Source organism: Centroberyx gerrardi, chromosome 24, assembly GCF_048128805.1.
Source record: "Centroberyx gerrardi isolate f3 chromosome 24, fCenGer3.hap1.cur.20231027, whole genome shotgun sequence".
Classification (NCBI taxonomy): domain Eukaryota; kingdom Metazoa; phylum Chordata; class Actinopteri; order Beryciformes; family Berycidae; genus Centroberyx; species Centroberyx gerrardi.
In genome coordinates this window covers 2,839,489-2,858,443 of record NC_136020.1, presented here as the reverse complement: position 1 = coordinate 2,858,443, position 18,955 = coordinate 2,839,489, and the positions used below count along the sequence as shown (strand labels likewise).

The 18,955-nt window shown below is 42.9% G+C and overlaps 1 protein-coding gene across 2 annotated transcripts; it reads left to right on the top strand.

Moving 5' to 3' along the window:
* Positions 1 to 16,889: 16,889 nt before the first annotated feature.
* kcna1b (potassium voltage-gated channel, shaker-related subfamily, member 1b) lies at positions 16,890 to 18,374 on the top strand. Of its 2 annotated transcripts, XM_071905091.1 has the most exons (2): positions 16,890 to 18,047; positions 18,139 to 18,171. In XM_071905091.1, exons 1-2 carry the CDS (start codon positions 16,890 to 16,892, stop codon positions 18,169 to 18,171), a joined length of 1,191 nt encoding a protein of 396 aa, XP_071761192.1. The 2 variants fall into 2 exon arrangements, with proteins under 2 accessions (XP_071761192.1, XP_071761190.2); XM_071905089.2 differs by having other exon boundaries at positions 16,890 to 18,374.
* Positions 18,375 to 18,955: the final 581 nt, after the last annotated feature.

The window sequence follows — 18,955 nt, the reverse complement described above, 5'->3', positions numbered from 1 at the left end:
GTTTGGATACAGAGGTAAATGGTTACTGTTATATGGCACTTGGGGCAGAGGTGTGCATAGAGTCTGTGTAGGAGAGTGCTAACACCATAGACACTTAATAAACCTTAATAAACGAGGCTTACAGCACCTTAATAAACAACAGTTCACTTAATAGCTGTTAGCACTGATTTAACCAGGTCATGTGAAGAGTGGAGGAGGACGTGTGTTTGTGTGTGTGTGTGCGTGTGTGTGGTGTGTGTGTGTGTGTGTGTGTGTGTGTGTGTGTGTGTGTGTGTGTGTGTGTGTTCGTACGTTGTCTGTTGGTTCATAACATCACACACTGTCTCTTGTGTGGAACTTTAACCATGCATGGCTAGTGTGTGTCATTGTGCCATTGCTGCACACATATCCTCTATATTGCTGCCCCATTTTATTGCTAGCCACATGGGAGAGGAGATGTGAAACCACCTTGCATTGATCAATTATTAACATGGGCTAGAGCTGTGTTTCACCGAATGGAGGTTGCAATGGTAGAAACACAAAGGCAAAGCATTCTCCCTTCTCACCTGCCTGTTCAGTCACTTGGACAGCTGCTGATCAAATGTTAATGAATTCAAAAAGTTATGCTAATGCCTGCAGCATACATTACAGTGTGATTGCTTCCCTAGCAACTGTGCGGGGTGTGGTGTACAGTCATTGCTCTCTGGGATATTCAAATGACAGAGGAAATAAGCTTTGGCGACAAGTGTGCAATGGCCGAGGCACAAGATGCTCTCTTTGGGTAGAGCACATAGCACAACTGGGGTTAAGATGAAGACACAATCACTACAAGGAAAAGGAGAGGTCAGTGAGGATGTTAAAGTGGTAATTTGCGGGATTCTCATTTTTTTTTTTTTTACCTTATTTTGGTGATATTTTTGTTGCTAGGTGGTCATTGCTGTGGTGTTTTTGCACTGCACTTCCCAGACATCAATTGTCAAACAGTGTGGCCAGTACCATGACCTCTTTTACCTTGGATTTTCTGTTGATGAAGTTTGAGTTTTTGTAGATGGCACTCTTGTTATTTGTCTGTTCAGCCATGGTAGCTATCGCTGCTACTACCCAGTTCAACAATTGTAAAACACCAAAACATCTAAAGACATCCTCATGTTGAATGACTGTGAGTCGTGGGACAAGAATCAGGGTGGAGGTAGAAGTGATCTTGCAACTTCATTTCAGCAGATGTGACGCACCCGTCAGCATTTGTCTTGAGTTTGACAACCCAACTGTGTGTGTGGCAATTGCAGATCCACTATCATCACCATTGAATCCAAGGTAAGGCCATCAGCTTGCTGTTGTCACTTGGGAGATTGCAAGGTGGGGAGATAGTGGCATGTGGAACAAGATCATAAGTGGTCAGCGATAGCGTGGCTATGGCGCCACCGCCGTCAGGTCAGTGGCTTCAGAATATAGGTGAACTTGAAGCAGAGTGACACCTGCCAAGAAGCATACTGGGCATCACGGGATCTAGATCTGTGACATCCAAGGATGCATACCTCATGGGCTTGGTATTCAAGATGCCCTCAACCTTCATCTTAACTGTGAGCGAGACATCCTCTGAAACTGACTAGCATGTTTACTTGGAGAGCAATATTGACCAATCTGATGTTCCCATGCGTCAATGAAATGAGGATTGTTAGGTGGATTAAGCCTAAAGGTGATCTGACAATCTTCTCAGCGATTTATGTAATTTAGGCTCAGGGCTGCACAGGACACCTCAGCTCTCTCTGCGCCCTGAAAATTAATTCCTTGGTTGGAGAGGATTTCTAACATGACTGCTGGTTGAGACAGGCTTTTCAGCTACAAGGGCTTTCAGCTCCTCTGGGAAACAGCCACATGGACAACTTCTTAACAATAAAACTCAGTGGTCTGCCTTGCATGCATTATCATTCAAAGTTGTGCTCTCAAAGTGTATGTAAGGTGGCTAGTGCCTGCCAGATGGTGAACTGCATGATGCTAGGTTTTATATGTTTCATGGTGACACTGCAAAAGTCCTCTTAAGCTTGGCAGGGTGCTCACTGTCGTCAGGGTTGGGGACTGCAGGCCACTGATACAGTACACAGTTGTGTACAGTGAAGGAAGGGAAGGCCCCTGACTCCATTGGCTCAAGTTAGCCACATCAGCCAAGGACTTCCTCCTTTTGGTATTTTTGGCAAGATTATCTAGTGAGTCTATGTACCTTGATTATTATTGGTTGCAGGTGTAGCTCCTGCAACTCCCCTTGTACCAACAAAAACCTTTCATTGATAAGACTCAAATTGCAACCATGTCAGGACTTCATGTCAGAGTTCACACTTTCCCTGTTGAGGGTCCATTTCTGATGGGACAGAACACTGTGGTAAGGTGATGCTGGTAAGATCTGAGAGCTCTTCTTCTCAGGTGATCCAAGCTTGAAGAAACTCAGCTGGGAGATTTGGGTCACCTTTGCTTGAGTAGTGAAGGAAATAATAAGTTCCAGACTATCATACTTGGTAGCTAGGGCTCTCTATATGTCACTCATTGTTGAAAGGCAAGGTTCCTGAGATCTGTGCTTGACGTCCAGCATGCCAGTTGGACAGTTTGTTCTGAGTGAACCACAACTCGATGCAGCTATTGGTAGATGCTTGTGGCCAACTACCTGAAGCCGACAGCTTTTCCATCAATATTGGGCAGACAGTGCTGATGCTAGGCTTTGAGTCAATCATCCACATAAAAGCACTGCTCAACTGACTGCAGTACATACTTGTTCTGAACTTGTTGGTCCCATGTGTGCCTCTGTAGTGTGAAAATCACGTAGCACAGATTGCAGGTGGTGCCAAATGCCATTTGCCATTTGTAGATGTTTGTCTCATGTTCCTCCAAAAAAAAAATTGACACATGTCATGACACATGACACTGACACAGTAAGGGTTTGTCCTCTAGCAGCAGTTGTACCTGGCGAATCATATTTTTGTATGAAAGAACAATTAAACAATGGACTTGCTTCGATAAGCTTTCTGCATCATACAGTTAAGCCGTCATGTGGTCCTTACTCAGCCACTTTTCTGTACTTCTGAGGTTGGGCATGACTGCCTCCAAGACAGTAGGCAATGGCAGGTATGCAGAATAGGCTGCTGTGGCAGTGTTTTGAGCTGTGGCTTGAGGCAATATAAAGGAGGTCTCACAGATGTAATCATGTGCTGCAACAAAAATGTCAGAATATAAGAATATAAGTGGCAACAGATCACCAGGGCTTGCGATAGAAGGTTGCTGTGTGAATCCAATCCAAACAGAGTCTAACACTCATACTATTTGTTGGGAGGCCAGGGAACCATCCTTGGACTGGTTGTCCTACATTGGCTTGGTGCTAGGAAAGCCACAGGACATCCTCATACTGACTGCTGTATTCATCTTCATCCCTGACACCTTAAATTATGACATGAAACTTGCTGCCTTACTTGCTGATAGCACAGACACTGACATGAGCTGTGTTGCAGATGGGGACGGCTCACCCTGCCTACTGTATCCTAAGTGTATAGCTGTGTCAGCCATCTTTATGTCTCCCTGCCTAGGGAGACCCTGTGTAGCAGTAAGTATTGTGGCAGTGTTTCTTAATAGGTTAGGAGATGTGATGGAATTTGCCATCTCCTCAGTCTGCATCCCCTGGTACTAATCTATGTCACCAAGGTGGAATGAGCTATCTGACTCAAAGAACCATATAAATTACATGAAGCAGGTGCCAGTCTATCTGGGTGCCAGGCTAGCTGGCTAGCTGGTTTACTAGAATAATTAGCACATCATATAACAATGTAATACTCAAATTAACTATGATAATACTATGCAAACATATACAGTACATACAATTACATATGTAACAACAGGTAAATACAATTATCAGAAGTTCTCTCATGCAGGGATACCGTGACTTGACCCAGTGATGAAGTTACTGCACTGTCCTTCCTTGCGGCACAGCTATGGACCCAACTACACTGGAGGTCGCCCTAGCTATACATGACCATGGAGCTTGGTACAGTGTGAGCAAAGCAAGAGCCTTGGCTACAGTGGCCGTGCAAAGAAAGTGTAGGCTCCTATAGAGCCTAATGAGACTGCTAATGCTGCCTATCCTCCAGCTGTGTGGGTTGCAGTCCCATTTAAACAGCGCTCCTACATCAGAGAACCATGAGTACAGCAGCCATGTCTCCAGGAGGATGTCCCAGTGTTCTCTCTGTGTTGTAGTGGCTAGTGTGGAAGGCCCTGCCAGGGCCTCATTAATGCTGCTGTGCACCCGCTTGACTGCCTTCATGGATGTGTTATAGGAAATAGTAAAAAAATGTCTCCTCTTTTAAATTCTGGCAACTGATGTGATGTTTTCTGATGTAATTTGATGGAGGAGTGGACCATTCTCAACCCCCAATGGGCTCCAGGTGTTTAAATGATGAAACTAATGAAAAGAGTTAAAGGCCAAATGACTTAAATTTACAGGACCTACAGGATGTTTGTATAGCTTTTTGGGAATCAGATAAAACTGAAAAAGACTCAAAGACTCAAAAACACAAGGCTTGTCTAAAAGTACCTGGATGGTATGATTAAACAATCCTAAGAAGTGACTCAAAAGCATTTTCTGATGTATCTTCTCAAACCAACCATTTGAAACTACATAATGTACATCTCATACTGTTCCACCAGGGAGTTTAAAAACCTCTCTGTAACGCCCCACTAAGAACTGACCTGTGTGTACATCCTCTGTGCAGAGGATGGGCATGTGCGTGTTTTAACAGGGTAACACTGTGGCACTGCTGTCTGCACTCTTGCTGTAAGACTTTGCAAGCCCACGTGCCATGTATCTGAGTTATCATCTGCATCATTTATTCATGCAGCAGTGCCTTTTATTCATAGCAGGATTGAGCATGTTCTGCAGTTACAGTATGTTCACTCAACTGTGTTTATTGTCAACTTTGCTGCTGTTTCTCTGGCTAGGGCTGAATTGGTGGAGGGCCTACACTGCTGGTTTCTGGGTCAAGGAGAGTGTTTGCAGTAACAAGAGCGATGCACATGGGATTTGAACCTGCAATCTCACTGACAGCTATGGCTACACAGCTTCCTTGTTATGTCTCGCATCCCAACAGTGCATAAAGCTGCACTAGGCAAGATTTTTATGTAAAAATACACCCGTCTTATCAGCCTAAACCACAAAGTGGCACTGTAATAGATTCACCCTATTTGCCCAGGAATGGACACTGGTGGAAAATGTTCTCCACACACAGAAAGTGACAAATTGAAACTTAAAAGTGAAATCCAAAAGTGTCTCCTAAACAGCAGCAAGGGAGTACCTGATCCTACATATTTTCCCTCTCTCGTCCCTTTGGTATCCTTTGGTATAAAGCATCACAGACCGGCTGGGATGGTAAAATTTCTGGGCATTAAAGTTCAAATTTCAAACAATTACCTAACATGCAAAGTTCCCTAGTGCAGCTTAGAAAAGCTGTTGGAATAATAGTAGTAATTTATTTTCTTTGGTTTGCTGTCCTAATTTTGTAAGTGGTACACATTTGAGTGAAGTTATATATCATATCATATAATATCATATCTATCATATCAAATAATTTAAGAAATCACAGTTAGTAAAATGTATTATGTGTCAATGTATTTTACTGATGTACCTTTTCCCCGCCCTATTTTCTCTGAGGCAGGCAGTTATTTCAAGACATTGAATAGTTGTCAAAGCCTGCCAGCATATCTTTTCTTGTCTCACCCTGTTTGGCTCTTGTAGAATCTCCTTTCGCATCACTGTCACTCTGCCAGCTGACTTACTGCCATCTGAAGTGTTCATATTGATTAGCCCATTGATGAGATGTCCCATTTAGGTCAACGTTATGATGATGAAACTGCCATTTGGATATTGATGTGGTCAGCTGATGTGTCTTTATTTACACTGTCCTCTACGGCGAGCGTCAAATTACATTCCAGTGACAACACCCAAGGTATACAGGAGATGTGTTTTTTTTCTGTGATGCCGTATATTTCAAGATCACTGCTTCTATGATTTAGTCCCTAAACCTACACAGTGTATCAGGCTATTTCCTCACTCTTTCCCTATATCCCTCATGTGAACAAATACTACACTGAAGGGATTAGAAATTCTGCATGTTTTGTATTCATCTCTCACAAATGGACAGGTCACACACTGTCATCAGCTATTTTTAATATACTGTAGCACTGTACACACACACTGCACTAACACTTTAATGAAATATTGGATATTGGCCAGTCAGTGTTGTCCACCTCTGATATAATGGAGGTTCCTCCCTGACCACAGCTACATAAAAACCTGCAATTCAATTTTATTTTCTTTGCACATTTCATTTATCCATTTAATTGCTGAATAATCTTTTTGTAAATGAATTCTTCATTTAAAGGCAATAATGTATCTCCTTACTTTCAGTGGAGAGTTTTCAGAGGCTTTTCCACCCTGCCAAGAATAAAATTGTGGGGGAAACACTGAAATACACATTTTTTGGTATGAAAATGATCAAATTTAGATACATTGAATATTGTCTGACACCACAAAATATTGGTGTCACCCATATCGGTCGTACCCAAACTGTTAACCTTCGGCATTATGAACTTCCTAGGTAGTCAGCATTAGTCAGAACCACTATATGTCTTGTAGGCAGAACCACTGCACAGTGTCTTTCACTTTGGAGACCCACACTTGTGGGTTTGCTTAATTAAACCTGAATCATTGACCTTGCTGTTTGTCACTCTGGGTCGAATGGTTTTCTAAGGGCCTGATGGATCTACCATACCTTAGAGCCTATTCTCTCAGCCTCTACAGCACACACCTAGCGAGTAAAAGAGCTACTTTACATTCCCTCCACTCCCCCCCTCTACCATCACCACCACTATGTTCTCTGTCCGTTCCCTTCCCCTCCCCCATCTGTCACTTTGTCTCTCTCTCTCTCTCTCCATTGGCTCTCTCATGACGCGACTCTAATAATAGCTCCCTGAAGTCGGGCCCCGGCAGCCCCAAGGGCCGTGTGTTGGTCTTGAAGGGCACTGCATGACTTGGCCACGCTCTTTCCCTGCATGCTATGGGGCTTATAAATAGCAGTGGAGAAAACGGGGGGGATCTGCATAGGCATTATATAAGGAACCCGTGTGTTTATGAATGAGGATGGTGTGTGTGTGTGTGTGTGTGTGTGTGTGTGTGTGTGTGGGGGGGGTTACATTCATAACTTCTCGCTGCAGCTGCTACTTTGAACTCCCTACCTCCTCCTCCCCCTTCCTCCTCTCCTCACCCATCCCTGTTTGCTTTGACATCCAAGTGCGATGTCACTAGCGGGATAAGCAAATATGATTTTTTTTCTGTTTTAATTACCCCCCAACCCCACTCCCACCATCACCGCCACCGCATTAGAATATATATGCCAAGAGACCGGTGAAATGACAGATGAATCAAACGGGCATGGCACTGTGCCTCTGCAACGCTCCTTGAAAATGTCAGAGGGAATCCAATGTAGACAAGGCGCTGTCATTAGGAGAATAAGATCGGTGCATTTACCCCATACCCATGGAAATATAGTGACATTTGTATTTCTCTCCACGGTTCTCTTGTCTGGACATATCTATGTATTCAGTATTGAGTAGTGTGCATGTGCTTTTCCATAGATTGCTTAACACTAGCTTTCAAAAATGTCTCTCCATGACTTATACCAGCATTGTAATAAACCAGCATTGTAAGAATCACACAAGGAAATAGTATTTATAATTATATTTACCCCTTCAGTTGGCCTTCTCGTAGACCGCCCAAACCCATTGGCCTGTCTAGTGTTAACGCCTGATTTCTCAACGTCATTGATTATCAACGCCGAGATGCACATCAGTGTCAATGAATAGTGAAAAAATGGATCCCTGGACAGCTCATTAAGGCTGGCCCTTAACTAACAAATCAATTACCAAGGGTATCTCCATCACCACAATAAAACTTCCCTGAGAGTAAAAGGCTGCTTAATCCATTTGCTTATTGTAATAACATATACTCAGGCAGAAACATGATGGTGAGTCTCTTGAGCTAGCATTTGCATTTTGGTCTTAACTGATGGTTAATAAATAAATATTTGATGCGGTTACATTTGATTTTCTCTCCTCTTCATCTCCCTCCCTCTCTTGAGGTTTTTGCGAGGAGGTATACGCTGAGCCGAGAGTGAAGGGATAAGAGGGACGTAGGAAGAGATGATGGCTGTCGAGAGTGTAAAGAAGAGAGGGAGGGGGGGTTGGGATGGCGAGAGAGAGAGAGAGAGAGAGGGAGAGAGAGAGAGAAAGAAGAGGAGCCCCATGGAGAAGAGGCAGGCTCATAAGTATGTTGCCCCTGATTCGGGCACAAGGACTAAGCAGGAGATGACAGGGCTGAGTGTTGCCCTGGGGGATGCAGCGCCATCCCTCCTCCTCCTCCTCCTCTCTGCTGCTCATTGCATGAAGAGTGGAGCGCAGAGCGAGTGGTGGAGTGGCTCGGCCATCTACGCCGAACATGGCAGCAGGGGGTTTCTCTTCGTCCTTCAGGCCCACACAAAGCCTCCTGGTCTGCTGGGACAAAGACCCAGATACTCACAGCTTCAAACTGGAGAGGCACTGGAAACTCAAAGCACAAGAGAGCCTCTCTGCAGAGCTGGATAACTGTGTAAACTAAAGGGATCTAATTCATTCATTCATTTTCTCTACCTGCTTATTCCATTTCAGGGTCATGGGGGGCTGGAGTCTATCCCAGCATGCATTGGGACAGGTTGCCAGTCCAACACTAACACAGATCGACAGACATTCACATTCATACCTATGGGCTATTTAGAGTCTCCAATCCACATGTCTATAATGTCTATAATACATTATAATCATACTTATAACACATTATAATGCAACCATAGTGAAGTTGTAATCATGCAATAGACAGTTATAATGTTTTATAACAATATTCATAATATCTTATAAAGCTTTTTCATAACGACTTATAACATCACGCATCATAACACTTTATAATTACAGCCAAAGATGATAGTGTATTATAATACTCATAGGTGTAATACATTATAAACATTATAAACATTGTGGATAATGAGCAACACAACTGTCATAATACATTACAATCATTGCAATTCCACCTTATAATTATGGTTAAAAAGCCACTCAAAGTGAGTAACAATCAATTTATAATGAATTATAACTGTTATGATGTATTATAATGTTATTATAAGCATCTATAAGCAACTATAAGTGGTCTCTGTCTGCTTTAAGTAGGCTCAAGTAAAAAGTAAAAGTGTAAAAAAAAAATGCTAGCTAGCTACAAGCGCATGACATGGACAACTCAAACTGTCATGCAATTTGCTAAAAGTTTATGTTAAACAATTTATGGATAAAAAGAAGAATACCGAAAGTGTAGTTTAGGCGTCACTATCATCTCCAATGGATATTTCACATTAACAGGGGTCAGAAGTACTGTATCAACAAGCCACCAATATGTCCTTGTTGTTCACACTGAGACAAGGTCTCGACCTACATGTGTTGAGATACAATAAGTAACTGGAACCGCTAAGCACCAAAAGCATCAAGGTTTATACTGTTTATCAGTTATGTTCAATGGTCAAAAAACCTATCTATCCTCATAAACAACAGCAGGTCAATGGTGAAAGGTCAAAACAAAGGTTTGTTGGATGACAGTTCAAGTGGGTCTCAACAGACTATTATGTTCCCTGTGACAAGGTTGCTTTCAAAATAACGCTCTGGTGCATGCAGCGCAAATTAAGAAACTAATCCATGTCTATCCTTACCAATCATTGCTTTCCAGTAGAGGATATCGGGGCCTACAAGAGCTTAGCGACTGCGAATATCAGCTGTTGATTGGCTGAGCGACGAACGGAAGAGAAGGGTGAGAGTGGTGCTCTCAAAGTTCAAGAGTGCATTAAACTTTCCGCCCTCTCTGAGTAGGGCTTTTAGGCGTGGCTCTGTCTTCCATCTTCAGTTTCAGTGCTGCATCACTCTGATAAAGCGACTGTAACCCAACCCTCGGCCAGTTATACCGGTGGCTCTCATTTGTATTGGAGCAGTCCGCCTATATCATCTAACAGGGGATAAAACACACTTAAGGCAGCAAAGTGTTTGGTGAACACCAAAGAGATGAAGTCACGTGTATCTGCTCACTTGTGTCAATGTGACAGTATGTATGTTTGTTCAGCACTATTTGCTTATTTGAGCTTTTTCAGCGCTGTGTGCTCTATGGATAGAGGACAGCATCTCAGTTGCTCTCTTGGGTCTCCTTTTCAAGTTTCAGCTTCAGATGTTTGCATGCTTGCACTGATGACTAAGTATGCAAACGCGTACGCCTACCTACCGGATAACTGCACATGCTTCTAAATTGGATGTGTACATTCTTACAGAGACATTAGCCTCAACTAAAGTCAAACTGGATTAAAATCTTGCCCATTAAATCTCTCAGGTCAAAGGTCACGACAACATATGGATCGAGGATGACGAGGCTCCGGCTCATGATTAGACTTCGCCATGTGTGCAGATTGGCTGTACATGCATGACTGAACAAGTTCATCACAGGTGCACAAACCCATTTTTCCTTTTATACACAGTATATGTGTCTCATTTAGACCTTAGGGCCAAACGTGCAGTCTGTATTCTGTGTTCTTTGCAGAGCACGTGGTTGCTATAGGTGTATTGCAGGCATATGCTACCGACTACCTATGAAGCATAGAAGGTTATGAATGAACTGAAGCATCTTTATCGCCCAGAAAATAGGTGTTTTACTAGCACTGGCACATTTTCACACAACAAATGGAGTACTCTGCAGGAATTCACCGCCATCACTTTCTACCAGTACCCCACATTGGGTTTGGCCAGCCATGCAGTTACATGACCAGCTGTCAGACAGTTACAGTGACAAAATGAGACTGCAAATATAGTGCAGTCACTCAAATAAAAAGAATCTTATTGCAGAACGGATTCTTTCATACATTTTATTTTACTTTTATTTTGCCAAGTTATATCCCGTTGAGATCTGGGGTCTCTTTTCAAGACCAATGTGAGTGGGAGAAACAGAGAGAGACAGAAAGCGAAAAGGTGAAAAGCTGGGGCACATTCAATGAGGATTATGGTGTGGAGCACAGGTTTGCTGCATTAAAGAAATAACAAATATTACTTAAAACTAGGGATGGGACGAAAATTCACTGTATTGCGCTACAAAAATGTGACAATACGTATCGTGGGGCAGAAAAATGAAAAGCGATATTGTATATCACTATATACGTGTGTTAATGTGACAAGTAGGGATGGGATGATATATCGAAATTCACTGTATCGCGATACTTAAATGTATGACTGTAATTGCGAGACATATGGTATTTGTAAATGAGTGTAAAAAAGTAAATTGCTGTCACAAAAATATAAAAACATTCTTCCAAAGCATCGCTGAAATGTATTTACTACATTTTTCAAAGAAAAATGTTGAGATCATTTTTCAAAGAAAAATGTCATAAATATTACACAAATAATTGATTAAAATGTGAGGAAATGTCATTTAAGAATGATATTGGTGGAACACGTGTTGACCTTCAATAAATCCACTCCTGATTCTACTTTATAATAGAAAAATAAGAAGAACATACCTTACAGACCCCAGTGTTTTCTTCCTGAGGTAATGGCATCATGTGGTGCAGTTCATGTGTTTATGGAACAAACCATTTCTTATTGAGAGAAGGTTTTTGAATAGGTAACTTAGCTGACAATGATGTTGACATTGATGATGATGTATTGACAATGGCTGTCTGTCATGATTATCTTGTTGATAAAAGAAAAATAAGGAAAAGTATTTATTAAGTATTTCATTGTTTTTTGGCTAATTAGAAGGTTGCTGTGATTATAAATGGATAACAGGGAAAACAAGGGTTTTTGTTGATATCCAGCTTATTTTTTTTGTAAATGTATGATGGTTGCAGTAATACATAATGATGATACTCAAACATGTCAACACGTTTCATACATCACTATATACGTGTGTTGATGTGACAAGTAGGGATGGGATGATATATCTACATTTACTGTATCGCGATACAAAAATGTGACAATACGTATCGTGGGGCAGAAAAATTAATTGCGATATTTTATTTGGCTTTAGTAATCACAAATGAGACGGCTTGCCCATCACAATTTCACAAGCTCTCCATCCAAATTATATTATTTGGACTTTGTAATGACATTTTTAAATTGTTGTTTACATTCTAGCGAGCCAATGCCATTGCTAGAAAGATTTGTGTCTCAGAAATAAACATAATTCTGCACATTCAGACTTTGTTGTCATTGAACTTTTATTTATTACATCGTATTGTGGTTGTATCGAATCATGAACCCCATAACGCGTATTGAATGGTATCGTGAAACAAGCATATCGTCCCACTCTTAGTGACAAGCAAGGGTGTGTTTTCCTTCTTTTTTCTACTTCAGTCCCTCCTGGCTGCTGAGGAGGATAGTGCTAACCATGTTGTACAGCAAAGAGTATCTCCCCTCTTCCTCTTTCCCTTATTTTACTCTTCTTGTCTGCAGCCAAGGATTGGTTCCCCATTCAGCACTGGGACGGGTTCCAGCTCTCCAGCCAGCTGACCTCCAGCTTACTGCCATGATCGCCCACTCTGGATCGGTCTGCTGTGTTTTCATTCCTGCTGCCGCCCACGGACTCTTTGACCGTCCTGCTGAAGATTTACAGAAACACCCTCACACTGACTGTACATGCAGGAAACTGTAAAAACTGTACACAACAAAGCAAGATAGATTTGGGATAGATTTGGCTCCAACTGTGTGCCATTGAGAGCCATGTGTATGTAGGTTTCCATCGCAACCAAACATTACAGCAGCTGATGAAGTGATTGGTTGGGATGAAAACCTGCATACACATGGCTCTCAATGGCACACGGTTGCCACTGAGACTGCTTGCCCATCACAATTTCACAGGCTCTCCATTCAAATTATATTATTTGCACTTTGTAATAACATTTTTAAATTGTTGTTTTCATTCTAGCAAGCCAATGCCATTGCTAGAAAGATTTGTGCCTCAGAAATAAACATAATTCTGCACAGTCATACTTTGTCATTGAACTTCTATTTATTACATCGTATTGTGGTTGTATCCAATTGTGAACCCTGTATCGCGTATCGAATCGTATCGTGAGACAAGCATGTTCCATCCCTACTCTTTACTGTAGTACATGTGAATTAAACTTCACCTAACTCTGTTATGTCATGAATTAACATTTCAATTCACCACAGCCATGATGGTGACTGCAGCAACAGGGCTAACATCGCAGCATGTTAACAGTGTCAAATAAACCCCCCTACTTAAAGGTTGCATATTATTCAGTTTCATAGTTTTGTTTTCAAATATACTATGGCTCAGGAGAAGAATAATGTGAATTTTGAATACATTTCTAAAGTTGCTAATCAGGACCAAGTGCAGTTGTGGTGCCTCTACCGGAGGAAGGAAGGATTTTTGAAAATGCAATAACTTTAAATTCAACCACTCAAACAACACTAAATTTAAATAAAATTCCTATCGAAGGGTCCCTTTAAGGGGGATGAGAGTGTAGAGTCTATATTGTTGCCTGTCTTTATCAGTGATAAAGTTGGCTATTAGATACATCCCAATTGGCAGTTTATCGGGGAAGCCTCATTTCGGCCAAGGGGAAGTGGCCTGCCAGTTCCCTGGAAAGCCAGGCCACAATATATGGCCTCATCAGTGTCCAATTCGATCAGCCAATCCTCCAGCCGGATCCAGTGAAGGCATTCAGAGATTAAACTGGGCTTTTGAGCAGGCAGGCCGAGGGAATGCAATATCTTAAAATGGTAATGCCTAATTAAGATAGGCTGGGCTCAGAGCATCGGGAGGACAAGTGGGTTTAGATCAGTGGTTTTCAATCATGTGCCAAGGAGGGCCAAGATTCTGCAGGTTCTCATTCCAACCAAACACTACAGCAGCTGATGTCACTGATGAGTTCCTCTTCTCTGGTTGAAGGTGTGAAATCAGCTTCTGCTGTGTTTGGCTGGAATTAAAACCTGCACACTCTTGAGTCTCGATGGCACATGGGTAAAAACCTCTGATTTAGAACAATTTTGTGAAGCAGCTTTATAAAACAGTGTTGATATCTCTCTATTCACAATGCCAAAGGTCCATGTAAGAGACAAAGCACCAAATTCCCGCAAGGAAAATTCACAAAAAAGCTTTATTGAAAGTTCAGTTAGCAGCTCAGACTTTATTACAAGTGTTAACCTTTTACCTCCTAATACAGATGACGCCATGTCTGATCTTCAGGATTTAGAAATAATGCAAGATGGTGTGAATGATGATTCTCATGACCTGTGATACCTAAACAAAAAAATGCACTGGGTTGGACAAAATTGCAATGTAAGTATTATTATTATTATGTGAAAATGATATGATAGTAATGTGAAAGAGTACGGAAACACAATAGACTGTTCAAACAAACAATCCTTAATCAGCTGATCAGACTATTTCATGTCAGTGAAGTTTAAGATGCGGAGCTGTCCGCGGTGCTGAATCTCATCTTTACCATCCGCATCTTCCGTTTTTTTTGTCGCTCTCTCATGGCCTTGACGACAATTACTTTTCATGTCTATTTTTGTACAATTTCATTGTTTTGTTTTTTTTTATGTTTTTTTTTACATCAGCTCATCGTAGCGTAACCGCACACGAATGAGCTCCCAGGGCACAAATTCTAATGAATGAGGAAGGAGGGGGAAAAAAAAATCTTTTACCAATCTTCTCTAGCCTATTGTGAAGCTAAAGCCCGTGGATTTCCTCTCACTCTGAAAATCCGAGTTCTATCTCTATACTTCTTTCTAAGCCTTTTAAACACTTATCTATTCCACATCTAGGCCAAGTATCATGAATTAATAAGACAATCCATAGGTCCAGCACACATAGAAGCAAAGATCTGCTTTTACGCTTATCTTCTTTTCACGTGTTGAATATTTCATCTATGCAAAGTCTAAGTCGCATTGGGTGGTTTAGCCAATCCACTCATATGGTGAGATCATTTCCAGGCTCAAATGAATTCAGTGCTAGTCTCAAATGAAGTAGCTAGATAGGGACAAAGTATGCCTCAAGGCTCCAAGTTTAGTTTTTTTTTTTGTATCCATTATACACCCAACCAGCTAAATCCTGCAGCATCTCACTTATCGACATATAAATGGATGCTGTAGGCCTGTGTTATTATCTCTGGTAGGGTAAGAGCTTCATATCAGATGCACAATGCTTATCAAGGCCAGGCCTAACATGCACCAAATCTTAAGAGGAATGTGAAAAAGCTGTAGGCGACTCCAGTGTGTTTGGTACCATGGGACAAACCATGAGCAGAGATAATATTGAACGAACCCAACTGCCTGATGCGTTACATAACACGATGCAGTAAAGGTCTAAATAGGCCCGAGAATGTCTTATCAAGAGATGTTCTCCTCAATTGGCCCCATTATCTCTATATATACATTTTCTTTGAATCTGCATAAAACATACAATACATTTTTTTTGCATATGTTTGTCTTATCACTCGATCCTATTCCAAATGTCCAGCTCTGTCTCCGCACGCTCCAATGAGACGCAGTACAACAGAGCTGCATACTGTATTTATCTGTTGTTTTGTGGTTTGGAGAGCACTAGTGGCAACGTGTTTTACAGTCTGTCTGCATTGCGTCGAAACCCCCCTCCTCTCTCTCCCACTCCTCTCACTCACTCCTCTCCTGCCCCTCCCTCCCTTTTTTTCCCCCTCTACATGAAATCCTGCAATATGCCTCCAAATGATCGGAGACGGATCGTCTCTCGCCCAGCGGATCTTACAACCGGTTATTTTCGAGCCGCGTCTTTTTCTCCTCTCGTCGGCTGCAGCAAACGGGAGAGCCGGTCTTTCTGCTGATGCGGCAGCACCCGCTCTCTCTCTTCCCCGTTATGTGTCCAGTCCTCCCAGTCCCACCATCAGAGCCGCCCGGCACGCCGCTGCTGGGAGCTTGACAGTGGATCCAGCTCTCCGCTTTTTTTTTTTTTTTTTACCAGGTTTGCGTCCTGCTCCGGTTCTTCTTCCAGCATGATTTTAAATTGCCTTTCAAGAGATTTGCTGAACCGAGGTTCAAAGCTGTTTGATCCCTCCCGGTTGCTCCGATCGACGCTGAAAACCTACACCAAGAGGATACCGTGGATGTTGACCAAGACAACATAGTCTATTAATATTTCAAAGACGCTCATACTGTAAAGTGATATCCGTATTAAAACTAACTTGTGGTGGTGACTGGCGGTTCGCACGGACAGCAAGACATTCCTTGTGCATCTGCTCTCAAAGTCAGCGCAGGTAATTGTTGATTTCTCATGTAGCCTATTAATTACTGACAGACGTTTGCTCATTAGTATGAATGTGAAGCAGCCTTTTCTGACTGTAAGATACATTGGCTGTGAGGGGAAACTGCGGGTCCTGTGCGCAGAGAGGGAGGGCAGTAGGACTGCAAACTTGAATACTGATGTATGCGGTAAAAATACAGCAAATACAGCGCACTGTACAGGCTCCATACTATGGCAATTTCGCATAGGAATTTTTTGCTGCGCTATTCCCTATGCATGTCAGTGTCCAGAGCGTTTTCCGACTAAGCTGTCAAATAGATAAAACAACCGCGCAGGGAAATATTAGACTAGATGCTGTTTTTTTCTTTCATCATTTCAGGTGATAGATGAAGCAGAAGCATCGCTGAGGGAAATGGTCAGCTTGGAGAGAATGGAGCGGGAGCCTCTGCACAACTCCCAGCCTCAATAGGATCCTGTTCGCCCGGGCTGGAGCGACTGCTTCACCTCCCGCATCCCGACCGCCAGGATGACCGTGGTGTCCGGAGACAACATGGACGAGACCTCCACCCTGCCGGGGCACCCGCAGGACCACTACCCCCCCGACCACGACGACCACGACTGCTGCGAGAGGGTGGTCATCAACATCTCCGGGCTCCGCTTCGAGACGCAGCTGAAGACCCTCGCCCAGTTCCCCGACACCCTGCTGGGCAACCCCAAGAAGAGGATGCGCTACTTCGACCCGCTCCGAAACGAGTATTTCTTTGACCGGAATCGCCCGAGTTTTGACGCAATCCTCTATTATTACCAGTCTGGGGGCAGGCTGAGAAGACCGGTCAATGTGCCGCTGGATATGTTCTCAGAGGAGATAAAGTTTTATGAACTCGGGGCGGAGGCCATGGAGAAATTCCGGGAGGACGAGGGGTTTATCCGGGAGGAGGAGCGGCCCTTACCAGAGAAGGAGTTCCAGAGGCAGATATGGCTCCTCTTTGAGCATCCAGAGAGCTCTGGGCCTGCCAGGGGGATCGCCATTGTCTCAGTGATGGTTATTCTTATTTCAATAGTCATATTCTGTTTGGAGACATTACCAGAGCTGAAAGAGGACCCCGGTGACCGGATGCACACAGTGGGGAACACCACTATATATTACAAACCAAATATTCTCACAGACCCCTTCTTTGTTGTGGAGACACTCTGTATAATCTGGTTTTCTTTTGAGTTGATAGTTCGATTTTTTGCTTGTCCCAGCAAGGCAGCGTTCTTTAAGAACATGATGAACTCTATTGATATTGTGGCTATCATCCCCTATTTCATCACACTTGGAACAGAGCTGGCTGATGACCAAGAGAACAGGGAGGGCAAGGGAGGAGGAGAACAGGCTACATCTCTGGCTATTCTCAGGGTTATTCGTCTAGTGAGGGTGTTCCGGATCTTCAAGCTGTCCAGACACTCCAAGGGACTTCAGATATTGGGGCAAACTCTAAAGGCCAGCATGCGGGAGCTGGGCTTGCTTATTTTCTTCCTGTTCATCGGTGTGATTTTGTTCTCTAGTGCTGTATACTTCGCCGAGGCAGAGGAGAAGGAGTCATTCTTCACCAGCATCCCGGATGCTTTCTGGTGGGCTGTAGTATCCATGACAACTGTGGGCTACGGGGACATGTACCCCGTGACCATCGGAGGCAAGATTGTGGGCTCCCTGTGTGCCATTGCTGGAGTGTTGACCATTGCGCTCCCAGTGCCTGTGATTGTGTCCAACTTCAACTATTTCTATCACAGAGAGACGGAGGGAGAGGAGCAGGCCCAGCTGCTGAACGTCAGCAACCAGAACCTGGCCTCGGACACCAATTCCAGCCGCCGGAGCTCATCGGTTGTCAGCAAGTCCGAATACATGGAGATAGATGAGGATATTAATAACAGCATTGATAATTTTAGGGAAGCAAATCTTAGAACTGCCAACTGCACTGCCCCCAGCCAGAACTGTGTCAATAAGGGGAAGCTGCTGACTGATGTGTAAGCTCCGGGCATCAGGTGACAACAAGGCACAAGTGTAAATATTGTAGAAATATCTGAATGCTTGATTATCTTCATTGATGATTTTTTTTTTTTTGCATTGCTTTATTACATTTGAAAATGTGCGAGAAATGCGAGAAAAAGAGTTCGACGCACACAAATCAATATGGGTAGGCTTAATTATTTCATCAAAATTCAAAGTGGAATTATCAACGACAGAGATCTATTTGGCAATAGACGTAACTTTCAGAAAAACTTGATATCAAAAAAAAAAAAAGCCCAACTGAGATTGAAGAACCTGTGCGCAAGAATGACTCGCTCCCTGGAGGAATGGTTTTTTGAATGGATTACAGTGAACGACAGACAGCACATCCGGGGAAGTTAAGAAGAAATCTCAACACTGCCTTGCAGGTGCTGATCAATGTTCTTTCAGGCACCTTACCAGAAACAAAATGAAGGGTGCTGGGCCTTTTTTTTTCCTGAGATGAGGAGGTTCTCTTGTGGAGGACATCTGCACTGCTGCTACAGGCTATAGGTTCCCTGTACAATGCCATGCAACACACCTTTATATAAAGCTCGGAATAC